At 40.2% G+C, this 15,579-nt stretch overlaps 2 protein-coding genes across 2 annotated transcripts; both read left to right on the forward strand.

Annotated features, from left to right (window-relative positions):
- Positions 1-622: 622 nt before the first annotated feature.
- On the forward strand, positions 623-1,552 carry LOC308643278 (olfactory receptor 7A5-like; the record flags this gene model as incomplete). Its single annotated transcript, XM_081283185.1, has 1 exon — positions 623-1,552. The coding sequence occupies one exon, from the start codon at positions 623-625 to the stop codon at positions 1,550-1,552; it is 930 nt and encodes a 309-aa protein (XP_081139311.1).
- A 10,259-nt stretch (positions 1,553-11,811) lies between these two features.
- On the forward strand, positions 11,812-12,738 carry LOC308643279 (olfactory receptor 7A5-like; the record flags this gene model as incomplete). Its single annotated transcript, XM_081283186.1, has 1 exon — positions 11,812-12,738. The coding sequence occupies one exon, from the start codon at positions 11,812-11,814 to the stop codon at positions 12,736-12,738; it is 927 nt and encodes a 308-aa protein (XP_081139312.1).
- Positions 12,739-15,579: the final 2,841 nt, after the last annotated feature.

Raw genomic sequence — 15,579 nt, forward strand, 5'->3', positions numbered from 1 at the left:
AAAAAAGGAATCCTGACCTAGAGTTGGCAGGAATGCAAGTTATTGAAGCCATTATGGAAAACACTATGGAGAATCCACAAAATTTAAAATACAGTTATCACATGATGCAGCAATCCTATAACTGGGTATGTGACCAAAAAATAAAATGTGTATTTTGAAGAGATCTGCCCTTCTATGTTGACTGATGCACAATTCACTGTAGAAAAGACACAGAAACAGCCAAAGTGTTCATGAGGGGTACTCAAATTACTCTTCTCAAAGGCCTGAATAACTTTCTCATTAGAATTCTGAAATGCATGACTTCCTAGTGAAACAATCAGAATGAAACAGGAATTCCTCTTCAGAGGTGGCACAGGATCACTTAGGGGACTAGAGCCCACACATGTTCTATAGAAGTTGTTTATTTCCCTTCCTCTTGGCTTTTCCTTTTCTTTTTGAGGTATATGGATGGTACCCAGGGCCTTGCATATGTTAGGCAACCACTGCAACATGATCTACACAACCATCACGAAAATTATTATTTACAGCACAATATGTATTGTTTCCTTTCAATGATGTGAGAAATACCTGACTATGGGAAAATTAGCTATGCTCTTTTTCTCATTTCTGTAGTCACATGCACATGGAACCAGGGAATGATACTCTACATTTAGAATTCCTTCTTCTGGGACTTGCAGAGGACCCAGAACTGCAGCCCCTCATCTTTGGCATTTTCCTGTCCATGTACCTGGTCACTGTGCTGGGGAACCTGCTCATCATCCTGGCCACCATCTCAGACTCCCACCTGCACACGCCCATGTACTTCTTCCTCTCCAACCTGTCCTTTGTGGATGCCTGCTTAATCTCCACCACCATCCCCAAGATGCTGGTGAACGTCCAGACACAGAGCAAGGCCATTACCTACAGAAGTTGCACCACCCAGATTTATTTTTTTGTACTCTTTGCTGGATTGGATGACTTCCTTTTGACTGTGATGGCCTATGACCGGTTTGTGGCCATCTGTCACCCCCTGCACTATATGGTCATCATGAACCGCAGGCTCTGTGGATTGCTAGTTCTGGTGTCCTGGATTGTGAGTGTCTCCCATGCATTGTTACAAAGCTTAATGATATTGCGGCTGTCCTTCTGCACAGACTTGGAAATCCCACACTTTTTCTGTGAATTTAACCAGGTGGTTCAGCGTGCCTGCTCTGACACCTTTCTCAATGATCTGGTGATATATTTTGGTGCTCTCTTGCTGGGAGGTGGCCCCCTCACTGGCATCCTTTACTCTTACTGCAAGATCGTGTCCTCCATCTCATCAATCTCTTCAGCTCAGGGCAAGTACAAAGCCTTCTCCACCTGTGCATCTCACCTCTCTGTGGTCTCCTTATTTTATGGCACAAGCATAGGTGTGTACCTCAGTTCTGCTGTGACCCAAAATTCACGCTCAATTGCAACTGCTTCAGTGATGTACACTGTGGTCACCCCCATGCTGAACCCCTTCATCTACAGTCTGAGGAACAAGGACATCAAGAGTGCTCTGAGAAGACTCTGTGACACAGGAAGATAAAAGCGTCAATTCTTCGGAGACGGAATAATTGCCCATGACTGCAGGGCTCAGAGCCTCACAACCAGGATCCGGGATTCTTCACCGGAATGTGGAAGCAGTACTGGGTTCTTCTACTAACACAGAGTTTCCATGTTTTGATTTCAACTTCGACATACAATCCCACTACACCATTCACATTATTGCACACTGTGATCACTATGAAATCCAACCCTTTCCCTTGTCATTTCCATGCTTGCCCCAAATTATTCCCATTTTTGATGAGAAATACTTGAAAATTCTGATTTATCCCAAAAGGTATATTTTTAGAAATAATCTCCAATGACTTATGTAATGCTAAATAATTGTTCATTTTGCTTAAAATATGCATAATTACTATTCACATGTGAAAAAATGAATATAACAACTAAAGGTAATTTTAATAATTTTATTCTGGAAGTAAATCTGAGAAAATAAAATTTGATACTGTGGATTGAACCCAAGGCTGTTTACATTGAGCCATAGGCACAGCCCCCTTTTTTTTTTTTTTTTTTTGAGAGAGTGTCTTGCTATGTTGCTTAGGGCCTTACTACATTGCTGAGTAAGGCTTTGATATGTGATCCTCCGGCCTCAGACTTCTGAGTCACTGGGATTGCAAGTGTGCACCATGCATGGATGAGAATTGATATTCAGTTTCGTATTTTTGTTTTTTTTTCCTATATTAATTCCAAAACTTTCATTTCTGATAAGGTAGGCTTTAATTTACCAAGGTATTACCTGGTCATTAGGTTTTATTCTCACTTTTGGATTGTGTTTCTATTTCGGCATGGTGTCCACAGTGCCAAATATAGTCATGGGCAAAACAGGTCATGTCCCCAGAGGTATCTACTCCACCATTTTCCCAGGTGCATATTTTTATGTGCTAGACAACACTTTTGAAATGCTAGCAATATATCAATGTTGAGCAGTTTGATGGTTCTGGGGGGCCAGGTACTGGGCAGGGAGAAAGGTGGATGGGATTGTAATAGGGAAAAACATGGGATCCCTGACTGCTGGAAAATGTTCTGTATGTTATTTTTATGAGCATAAATAACTGTAAATATTAAGGAGGTTCAGGGTGATATTCCCACACATGACCATGGTGTACACTCATCAAATATCGCCATCCATTATCCACCCTCTCCAACCTGATGTATAGTAATCTGTATTCTATATTCAAGTTAGCATTTATTTTATTTTATTTTTATCTTCCTCATTTGAGAGAGACCATGAAGTACTTTTCTTTTCGTATCTGCCTTATTCACTTAGCAGAAAGTGGTCTGGTTCCATCCACATTGGCCCAAATGACAGGATTTCATCCTACATAAGGATAAATGGTATTCCATGTTGTATATATGCCACATTTTTTCCCTTCACTTCTCTGGTGATGGGCACTTAGATAGACTCCGTATCTGAGCCTGTGTGAATGATGTAGTAAGACATGAGCTGTGTGCTTCCCCTTGCTCTGTGTGTTCATTTCCTTGTTATCAGCATTGATAACTTGCCTGTGATATTTTGCTCAGTGTTACCATGGTGGAAACTGACTAAAGGGTCTTTGGATTTCTCTCTGTCTTTTTTTTTACTACCACATGTTAATCCAAAACTTTCTCCCAAACCAAGTTTCATTAAGAATTATATATAAAAAGGGAAAGCAGAGCAAGCCATTTGTAAATAGTTTAAATGTTGATGTGTTCTCCTTTCATCCTGAACTCATGATTGTTGTTCACTTTCTCCCATGGAATTGCAAGCTGTCATTGCTGTCCTGTTGCATCCTAGGCTTCAAATTACCCTGATGTGCTTTCTTCTAATGAGAGCTGGTAAATGAAAGACAACACCATCTTGATGACAATGTCAACCCAGACACAAAATGTACAAAGACTGTGGTAAAGTCTGCTTTTCATTTGGTGTAAAAATATTGGCTATTGAAATAAACAGATTTGGGACAAAAAGAAATGTTGGCGTATAACATTTCATTGATCTTGATCTCTGCTACATAGATACGAGACATGACATTACTGATAAATATTTCATTTAGAATATGGCTTTTACTTAAGTAAACCTCTTCTACTGCCCCCCCCTTCTCCACAAACATAGGAACCACACACTGTTCTGGACTTGCCAGAATCCTGAGTTATCCTATTCTAGCAACCTCATGATTAACATAGCAGTGTCCTTAGCTTCTATCATTCTAGAATTTTGAGTCAGCTACCAGTCCAAAGCCTTTTCTGCATGTGGGTCTAAACTATTGGTAATGTCTTTGCATCATGCCCTGGTTATGCAAGTAAGAATTCTGTTACTATGACACAGTACCTGAGATAATTGATTTATAAGGAGAGAACATTTGTTTTGGATCATAGTTTTCATTATTCCAAGCTGTTTTGGATTGGCCCCATGGCATGGCCCTATTGCCATGAGCACATGACGAGGGATGGGAAGAATGTGGCCAAGGAAAGCTGCTGACCTCATGGCCTGGAGTTGGAAGAGATAGAGGAAAAGATGGGGGTCCTACAATCCCTTTCAGGGGCAATTCCCAAATGAACTAAGATTTCCCACTAGATCTTCCTCTTAGTATTTCTACCATCTTCCAATAGCACCAAGTTCGGGACCAAGCTTTAATACAGGGCATTTGAGTGAGACTTAAGATTGAAACTCTAGCACTGGTCTTGAGGTCTTCCTCAGTTCTGCGGGCACTTTGTTGTCTACATGACCTTGATGTGGCCTTGGTGTCAGCCACATATTGAGCTTCTTTGTCTATAGTCTGTGGAGCAGGGAGTTGGAGGGGTCAGATGGATGGTGCCCCAGTGAAGGCCCTGGCAGGACTCTCCTGAGCAGCAGTGGGCACCACATCAAGGGCCCAAAAGCCAGGCCTCTTCCATCCAGCCCTTGACGACTTCAGCTTTCACAGGTTTTAAATCCATTCTTCCCTGGGGTCTCACTTCAGGAGCTCCCTGTCCCCAGGACTGTTCCTGAGGTTCCACATTGGATCAGCCTTTTAACGTTCACCAGGAAACCTCAGTTGTGTGAACAGAACAGGGCACTTTCCCAGTTATCTACAATAAGGGATTGTCTTCAATTTTAACAAACCAAAATTATACCTTTAACACAGAAACTCACAAGTGATGCTCCTGGTGCCTTTTAATCCTGGAAACTCTGTTGCAGAGAGGTGTTCTGAGGTGATGCAAATGAGACAAACTCTGAGGATTTTCTGCCTTTTTGTTGGATCCTCTTTCCTTCCCATCATCTTCAACTTACAGAACATTTCCAATCACACACATTATGAATTCCTAGAAATTCTGAACCCTACCTCATCTGTGCCTGCAACCGTGATGTCTAGTCCAGTTCCTGATAAAGAGTTTGTCCTGTGTGAATTTTAGTTGAATAGAATGAAAATTAGCAGATGGTTGAAGAGAAAGAACTGAGCCACAAAACTACAGATGTGCATATTAGCTTGGATGCAGAAAAATAAATCCAGACTCATGGAGGTAGATCTTGATAACAACAAAATAGAGGGGATGAAATTAGCTTCCAAAGATGTACCTTCACTTCCCAATGTTCCTGGGGCACTATTCACAGTAGTCAAATGTGGTATATTTATAACTGAGTGCTCTTCAGCCTTCAAGAAGAATGAAATCCTCTTATTTACAAGAGAATAATGGTAACAGTTTCTTGTGTCCCATGAAAGAAGCCAGACAGAAGCAAACACTGCATGTCTCCTATGTGGAGGTGAAGGGAGCCTCAATCTACATACAGAATAGTGGCCCTGGAGGCTGGGAAGGAGGCAGGAGGAGGAGGAGGAAGGAGGCTGGATAACAGGTAGAGGAACACAGGTGAATAGGAAGAACCAGTCCTAGTGTGCCACAGTGAGTGGGGGTGGGTGGGGGCTGCAGTGCCCAGATCTTGTCATGAGTTTTATGAAGATCTGAAGTGAGGAGCGCAAACCTGGAATCATAAGGTAATGATATGGGAAGAGAAATTTCCCATGTACATGTGCTAAAGACATCACGTTCACCCTATGGATATGTACAATCACTAGTCCATAAATATTAAATTAAGATTTTAAAACTCCACTCAGCCTTTGCCACTTTGTTGGACCATCTGATACACACTGTCTCTGGAGGTTCCTGGTCACTCCTTTACCAGGTAGCAGGACCTTATGGTCACCAGGCAATGAGCTTGAGGTCACCGAGGGCAGGCTATGGTCCCAGGCCTCATGTTAAGATGGCTCTAGAGAAGCTTTACTAAAGTATAAATTAAGCTCAGAGGAAACAAGAGCTTCAGATACAGACTCCTGCTTCTGGGATTCTCCCCAGCAAAGAATCGCTCTGTCTCTGGGTGTTGCAGATTTAGGACTACAGCAAACACCAAGGTAAAATATTCAAAGTCCCCTTGATGATTTTAATGTGATTTTCTCTGTGTACTCATGAAATTGAGCACATTGTCATGTTCCTTACCCATTTGTATCTATTCTTTTAGGTCACTGACTCAGGCACATTGACCAATTTTTCTTGCATTTCAAAAATTGTAATTGTTTTGAAATAATTTGTATATGTCTATTTTGACATTTGGGATTTCATTTAAATTTAAATTTAAATTTATTTTAGAGTAAATTCTATTGTTCATATTTGAGGTTTGTTATAGGTTAAATGTAGGTAGTAAATCATTACAATAATGAGACAAATATCCACAGCATAAAAATTTTTCCCCTAATTTTTAAAAATTTCTTAACAATTATTTAAATGTATTTCTAAGGAACTAGTTCCAATTCATTATACAAGACATTTGACTGCATGTTGACACATTATACATAAATGGAGTATGACTTCACATTCTTCGGGTTTCAATGATGTAGAGTAGTAATATAGGTCATATAATCATGTATGCACATAAGGTAATAATGTCTGATTCATTCTATTATCTTATCATTTTTTACATGCATCATTTAAAATAATTTATTCAATAGTTATTTTCTTTATTGTACAAATAGAGGTTGGCATATTAATTCAATTCATGTATACAGTGTGTAATGATCATGACAGGACAGTCAACATTTCTATTTTCTTATACAATTTCAGAAACATGTGTAATTTACATGCAATAATTGCATGTAGGAATGGGTAAAGTGTAATACTTTAATACTTGTGTGCATTAAATAATGATAAAATGAAGATAATATTGCTTCCATCTCCTCCTAACAACCACTGCTCTGGAGACTTTGACCTCCTCTTTCCTGGTTATTCATAAAAAGATAGAAAACGTTACTATGACCTGTTCCCCTCATGTGCTCAACTGAAGAAGTGTTAATTAATGGTTAACTGTTTTTAAATATAATTGTTATAAAATTGGCATCCTTGATCCTATGGGAGAACCTGAGGTCACTGTGTGCTGGGCAATAAGCCAGGCACAGAGAGACAAGTACGCCAGGACCTCACTCACATGTAGAAGGCACAGAAGTTGCTCTCACAGGAGCTCAGAGCAGAATTCTGGTTCCCAGAGGCTGGAAAGGGTAAGGGAGCAGGAGGGACAGAAGAAGATTGGCCCCAGGATACTGTGTTGTAGTCGGGTATGTGGAATTGGTTCTGCTGTTCTGTCGCAAAGTACGGTCATGATAAGGTCTTGCATATTTCAAAAATGATGGAATCCAATATCCTTTGCAATTAGTGCTTTATAATTATACATAAATTTGGGATTCATTTTGCCATAATAATAAAGCATGGAATACAATTGGCTCCAACTTAACCTCAGTACCTCTCCTTTCCCTTCCTTCTCCTTCCCCTATTTCACTTTCTTTTTTTCTACCAGTCTGGAGTGTGTTCACCACAAAGAAAAGATAAATCTTGAGGAGGTAAATATGCTCACCTTGATCTGGTCATTACCCAGTGTATAAATTTATGGAAACATCATATAATGCACTAAAATATGTGGCATCAAAATGGCACCATTAATTTAATATCAAGAAAGTTAACACCCCCAGTGCCCTTTATTCTGAAATTAATAAGAGGGAAACAAGCATGATGTTAGAACAATGTTGTGAGGAATAAATGAAGTTTGTGGAAATACTTTGTGGGTCCACAGAAAGTGGTCATGGTACCAGGTGTGAATACAACATGTATGCCTGTGGATTTCTAATTTTCTTAAGAGTTGAGTCATCCACCCACACATATCTGCAAGTACATACAGAATCACATTTCATTTTGAAATATGAGAGAAGAGATATGAAAAGAGCCAACTGTGAATGAGCATGAAATGAGAAGGGAGCTCAAGTCTTGGGGCCTGAAGAGATTCTTATCTCTTCAAAAGCATACTCACATCCTAAAGTAAGAGCCATCATTTGATCCCTCTTTAGAAATATGTGAGTCTATCAGGTGCATGACATTGCAGGTATTGTTGGCAAAGTGTGAGGTGTTGTCTTATGGATTCGCATTTTATACAAAAAAAGAGCTCACTCCTCTGTTAAAGAGGGATAGAAAAAATTTCTGGAGACACCAGAGACTGTGTACCTATGATGAGTCAGGGTTTTGAGGACATAAGATAACTCACCAGGGCAGGTTTCTTAGTTTCACATGTGGAAGAAAACTATAACTCACAGGAGGGGTATGGTGGAAGGAGGTCTGAACTTTGGTAAGATGGGTCCTGTAGATTGGTGGTATTATACACCTGATTTTACTCTGCTCTCAGGGGAATCTATGCAAACTCTTCCTTTCCTGATTATAGACCAGAGTCCTGCAGGGAATTCAGGTGCTTAGTGGTTGCAGAATAAAGAAGGATATGTGCTTAGTGAGAAGATAGAGAAAGCTGTAGGCTGTGATTGCTCCTGCTCTGAGTGCATGCCCATGGGACATAATTCATTCTTCAAGGTCTTCAAATCTGACTTGAGGACCAAAGCTGGACCCATTTCTGTTCTCTTTTCAGGGGTCAGAGCCTCGCTCTGCACCTTCAACATCCAGGGAAGAACTGGTGCATGTTCATGACGACCTTCCCACCAGAGATGCCATCAAGGTGAGTCTGAGAACACAGCAAACACTGCAGGAGAGGACTGAAGAGAATGGAAGCCAGAGCTTTTACCTGAGGTTCCCTGAGAGCCCAACTAGCCTTTCCTGCAGCCCAGACATGGTGGTGACCTTTGCTAGATTAATTAATTTATTGATGGATTTATAAGATACTAAAAGTGCCCAGAAATCAGCAACACTGGGTCATTGTTGACCATGAACTTATGGTTACAGAATCTCATTTAGAAGATGGATGGGAGGTATGAAGGGTCAAATCAAAGTAAAAGTAAGCCTGAGTACCTTTGCAAGGAAGGGGAATAGATCAATCCAGAATGAACAGCAGAGGGATGTACACTGGGGGGAGATCCTTTTAAAAAAAATTACAATGGAGCATATTTCAGGACATTTTTAATATTTGTGAGAAAGATCCAGTTTTAGGATTTTTTTGTAAAAAAAAAACTCTGCATCAGAAATTCTTAATATAGATATATCACAGAATCTTCTTCCTCTCTTGGTATTATCCACATGAAAAATAAATTTACTTAATAGGTGAAAAATAGGAATGCTAAAGAGTTTTATATTGTAATTATTTCATAGCCTGTCAAGTAAGTGCATTGGAGTGATTTAGACTTCTCTATTTCAGATTTTTAAAACTCTTTGCTTTCAGTTGGAGGGTATTCCTTCCCATTTTTTCTTTCTCTTTTATTTTGGCATTTTATTTTTTCAAACAGAATGTTTTTCACTGATTTTGATGTTGTACTTGTTCCTTTTCCATGAGCACAGCACCCATGTGGAGATGTATCTGTGGAGAGTGTCTGAAAGTCTACAGGCTTTAATGTCTTCCAACAGATGAGTGTTTGTTATTGAGCTCCTACCAGGGATATTCATTCTGAAGGATCTGCCTCAACAATGTGATATTTCTTCTTGTGAATCCCCACTTTATTGAAAATGCCAGTGAAAGTTCTTCTGCACTGATAAGTCAACTTTTCTACATATTTCCAAATTATTTTCATATCCCTCTTATTTCTCTGTGCCTCTTGATTTTCCTCACTTTGACACAGGTGTATCTCCAGAAGCCTCATCACCTTTGGCCAGCTGTTGGAAGGTGCTCCTCTTCATCATTTCACTAAAGATCATGTCCATCATCCACAAGTAAATTTGAATTTATTTTTCTTTAGATAAATCAACGTTATATCTGACTTCCAGTTCTTTTATTTCTAAGAGTCTAGCAATTTATTTTACATTTTATTCCTAGTACCCTGATCTGATCACTATAAAATATTTTCATGTATCAAAACATCACAATATACCCAATAAACTTATACAGTTATTAGGTGTCTAATAAAATAACACTTAAAGAAAATAAAAAAAAAGAAGATCAACCAGGAATTGATGTCACATACGAAAAAAATGGAATCAATGAACTGGTGATTGATAAAGGAAAGGAGATTGAAAGCTCCTTATCCTGATTTGATCATGGTACAGCACTCACATATATTGGATTATCACCTATAGACTCTGAACAGGCACAATGATGCTATGAGAATTTTAAAACAAGGAGAAAGAGGCCTGCCATATCTGCTGAGAATCTAGGGAAAAGTCAATAGGTCAGGTGCAAGGAACAGCCACCGGGAAGACAGATCTGCTGTTTCCTATTAAAAGTTCCCCACTTTGCTGTAGGTACTTTGGATATCTCCTGTTGTCAATTGTTGATCTTTGACCTTGGGTCATTTTTTCAAATGTGTATGAACTGTAGACACCTTGACATGAGGAAGAGGAAGAGTGGGAGGGAGGAGGGGAAGGAGGGATAGTACTGGGGACTGAAGGGGAGCAAAACAGATTCCCTGCATGTGAGATTGTGTCAGAATGACACCAACAGGGCTTGGGCTGGGGCTCAGGGGCAGAGCGCTTGCCTCTCATGTGTGAGGCCACAGTATTGGATCTTCAGCACCACAAAAAATAAGTAAATAGAATACAGGTATTGTGTCTACCTACAGATAAAAATACTTTCAAAAAATAGCCCCAAACTTAATTATCACAGCAAAGCAATAATAAAACATTTAAAAACTAGGTCAAAAGAGAGTCACAACTTTGGTCTTTTAGAAAACATACTTTTTTTGTTATGTTTTCTGCTGAACACCCAGCAAGGGTTACAGGGTTTGGAACGCTGCCAGGACAAAGGAAGTCTTTTCCTCCTGGAGAAGAGACACCTGGGCTTGCAAGGTCCTGTTCCCCTGGGTCCAAATAGCTCACTCTCTCTCTGCCCTCACCTCTTCATGTTCCATCCACCCCTTTGCCTTCTCTCTCCTTCTCTCTCTCTCCCCATTCTTCTCTATTTCTCTTCCTCCCTCTGTTGACTGCACAGATTTTCATGCTCCTTTTTAAACACAGGGAAGAGGAGCAGCATTCTTAAGTGGGTCTGCTCATTTGTTCATGGAAAGTGTGTCGAGTGGGCTCTGCAGGTGCCCTGTCCACATTCTGTAGTGAAAAGGTCATTTCAGCTGTGGTGTCGACACTCAGAGCCTTGTCAGGGTGATTAGTGCTGAGAGCCATGGCAGAAATACGACAAGTTATTCCAGTTAGAAGGTCTATTATACAATATTCAAAGATAATAAGGGCCAGTGAGTATGTAAAGGAAAAAAAAAGAACTCCTTATCCAGAGTTCTTTGGAATGTAAATTAATGAAACCATTCTGAACGTAGGTTCTATAAAAATTAAAATTCAGTTATCGCATGATGCTGCAATCACAATATTGGGAATATAGTCAGAAGAAATGAAATGTGTGTAGTAGGAGATATCTGTCCTTCCATGTTTCCTGATGCACTATTCGCTGTATCCAAGTTACAGTAACAACCAGAGTGCACATCAGGAGCGCTCTTTTTATACTTCTCAAAAGCACTATTAATTTTTCCTTTAGAATTTTGAAATACATGACTTCCGAGTGAAACCCTGGGAGTGAAAGAGGAATTCATCAACAGAGATGGCACAGCATCCTTTAGGGGGACATGACAGACACATGCACGTTCTATAGAAGTTAATTACTTTCCATTCCATTGTTTTTTTTTCTTTTTGTGGGGAAAATGATGGAATCCTGGGCCTTGATCATGTTAGATAAGCACTCCTCCACTGAGCTGCATACCCATATGTAAAATTTAGTTTCTTTCCAGTAAAATATGTATTGTCTCACCTCAATGATGTAATACCTGTCTATGGGAAAATTAGCTATGCTCTTTTTCTCATTTCTGTAGTCACATGCATATGGACCCAGGGAATGATACTCAACATCTAGAATTTCTTCTTCTGGGACTGGAAGAGGACCCAGACCTGCAGCCCCTAATCTTTGTATTCTTCCTCTCCATGTACCTGGTCACTGTGCTGGGGAACCTACTCATCATCATGGCCACCATCTCAGACTCCCACCTGCACACGCCCATGTACTTTTTCCTCTCCAACCTGTCCTTTGTGGACATCTGCTTCACCTCCACCACGATCCCCAAGATGCTGGTGAACATCCAGACACAGAGCAAGGCCATTTCCTATGCAGGCTGCATCACCCAGATTCACTTTTTTCTACTCTTTGTTGGGTTGGATGACTTTCTTTTGGCTGTGATGGCCTATGATCGATATGTGGCCATCTGTCTTCCCCTGCACTACATGGTCATTATGAACCGCAGACTCTGTGGATTGCTAGTTCTGGCGTCCTGGTTTGTGAGTTTTTTACATGCATTGTTACAAAGCTTAATGATGTTGCGGCTGTCCTTCTGCACAGACTTGGAAATCCCACACTTTTTCTGTGAACTTAATCAGACAATTCAATGTGCCTGCTCTGACACCTTCCTTAATGACCTGGTGATATATATTATGGCTGTCTTCCTGGGAGGAGGCCCCCTCACAGGCATCCTTTACTCTTACTGCAAGATAGTGTCTTCCATCCGTGCAATATCTTCAGCTCAGGGCAAGTACAAAGCCTTCTCCACCTGTGCATCTCACCTCTCTGTGGTCTCCTTATTTTATGGCACAAGCCTAGGTGTGTACCTCAGTTCTGCTGTGACCCAAAACTCACACTCCATTGCAACAGCTTCAGTAATGTACACTGTGGTCACCCCCATGCTGAACCCCTTCATCTACAGTCTGAGGAACAAGGACATCAAGAGTGCTCTGAGAAGACTCTGTGAGAGAGATTAAAGTGTCAATTCTACTAAAACTGAATAAGTGCCTGTGATTGCAGGGCTCAGTGGTGCAGAGCCTCAGAGCTCAGAACTGATTTTCTGTATCAGAACCTGGAAACAGAACTTGCTCCTTCTCCTTTACTCCTGCGTTTCCATTTCTTTGATTTCGAGTTCCTCATACAATTCCACTGAGTCATTATTTATATTGCGCATTGTGATCTCTATGAAATTCGATCCTTTTCATTTGTCATTTGTGAACTTACCCAAAATCATTCCCATCTTTGGATGAGAAATACTTGAAAATCCTCATTAGTTAAATAAGATATAATTTTAGAAATAATTTTTATCTGAAATGACATACACCATGTTACTTAATTGTATATTTTGCTAAAAAGAGTACTAGTTTGTATTCACATGTCAAAATAATATTTATCAATTGAGGCTATTTTCATGACTGTGTGTGGAAGCAAGGATGAGAAAAAAATATTTGGAGTACTATGGATTGGACCAAAGGTTGCTTAACCACTGAGCTATATCCATGGACATTTTGGGGTTTTGTTTGATATAGTGTCTTGCTAAGTACTTAGGTGCTCATTATAATTGCTGAGGCTGACCTTCATCTTTCATCCTCCTGCCTCAGCTTCCTGAGTCACTGGGATTGCAAGCATGCACCACCCTGCCCAACAGAGAATAGATCTTCAATTGTGTGTTCATGATTTATTTCCTGGAAGACTTCCAGAATTTCCAGTCTTCATAAGGTAGCCTTTAACATACCAAGGTGTTAGCTGGTCATTAGGTCTTATTGTCTACTTTTTGAACCCTGTTTCTTTTTCAGCATGGTGTCCACAGTTCTAACATAGTCATGGGCCAACAGGTCCCCAGAGGTAACTATTTCACCATTTTCCCAGGCACACATTTCTATGTGCTAGACAACACTTTTGAAATGCTAGCAATATATAAGTGGTCAATAGATTAATGGTTTGAAGGTCCAGGCTCTGAGAAGGGAGGGGAGTAGATGGGTTATAACAGGACAAATCTCAGGACCCTTGACTGATGGGAGCTATTCTGTATTTTTTTTTATGATCATGAATTATTGTAAATGTGAGGTTCAGCATGACATTTCCACACCTGCCCATAGTGTGCACTGATCAAATCCAGCCTCCCTTTATCCACCCTCTCCAACCCCTTCCCAACATCTATAAATCTCTATCCTTTGTTCAGGGTGACATTTTACTTTTTTTTCAAACCTCTTCTTGAGCCACCATGAAGTACTTGTCTTTCGGTATCTGCCTTCTTCACTTAGCACAATATCCTCCAGGTCCATCCACAGTGCCCCAAATAACATGATTTCATCCTTACATGTGGCTGAGTATGTTCAAGTTGTGTATATGCCACGTTTCTTTCCTCCTCTCATCAGGTGGTGAGCACTTAGGTGACTTCACAGAGTAGCTATTGTGAATGAAGCTATAATAAATATGGCCATTGACAATTCTCTTTGCTGTGATTTCATTTCTTTGTTATCAGTGTAAATACCTGGCTGTGATATTTTGCTCATGTTACCATGGTGTAAGCTCACAAAAGGGGCCTTGGATCTTTTCCGGTCAGTATTTACTACTGCCTATTAATCTACAATTTTCTCCAATGAAAAGTTCAATTAAAATTATAAATTTAAAAAAGTGATGTACATCTGAGGAAGCCGTTTATAAACTGTTCACATTTTGATGTGTTTCCCTTTCCTCTTGAACCTGTGATTGCTGTTTACTTTCTCCCATGTGACTGTAAGCTGTCATTGCTGTCATGGGGCATCCTGTGCTTAAAATTACCCTGTGTACGTTCTTCAAACAAGAGCAGGTAAATGAAAGAGAACATCGACTTGTTGATAATGTGCTTTGGCTTCCTGTTAATCCAGACATAAAATGTACAGAAGACTGTGGTGAAGTTTGCTTTTTGATTGGGGTAAAAGTGTTGGATATTGAACTAAACACATATGGAACAATAAGAAATGTTGGCATCTGATGTTTCATTGTTCTCACTCTCTGCTGTGTAGATACTAGGGAGACGGTACAGATGGAAATGTGAATTACACTGTGGCTTTTACTATTTAAGAACCTCTCCTACTGACTCACTACTGCGCACAAATGGGAAGCCGACACTGTTCTGAGATCTTGCCAGAGTCCTGAGTTCCTCAGTTCAGGCAACCACATTAATAACATAGCAGGGTACTTAGTTTCTATCATTCTAGGTTTTTATCTCTTCAAACTCATTCTCACATCTGAAATCAAGAACCATTATTTGGTTCCTCATTATAGAAATATAAGTTCATTACCAGCATGAAATTTCTGGTATCATCAGCAAAGTGTGATGAGAGCAGGAGGTGCTGTCTTATGTTTTCACATTTCACAAACAAACAAACAAACAAAAACAGCTCACTCCTCTGGTTAAAGATGGAATGGAAAACTTCTGAGATGCCAGAGTCTGTGTCCCCAATGTGAGTCAGTGTTTGGAGGACACAAGATACCTAACCAGGGTAGATTTCTTATTTTTAGACATGGGAAGAAAAGTGGAACACAAAGGGTGGATGTGGTGATGGATGGTGGGACATTGGGATGTGAGGCTCTTGGAATGGTGGTAAAAAGGGACAGATTAATAGCACTCCACTCTGATCTCAGGGGAATCTATGAAAACTCTCCCTTTACTTATTATAGACCAGAGTCCTCCAGGGAAATCTGGTGCTTAGAGGTTGGCATAAAAAGAAGGACATGTGCCTAATGAGCAGATACAGAATTCTATAGGCTGTGATTGCTCCTGTCTCCCTGAGTGCACACCCTGGGGCACATTGATTCTTCAGGATCTTGAA

The sequence above is a fragment of the Spermophilus citellus genome, assembly GCF_964194105.1.
Source record: "Spermophilus citellus genome assembly, chromosome: 3".
Classification (NCBI taxonomy): domain Eukaryota; kingdom Metazoa; phylum Chordata; class Mammalia; order Rodentia; family Sciuridae; genus Spermophilus; species Spermophilus citellus.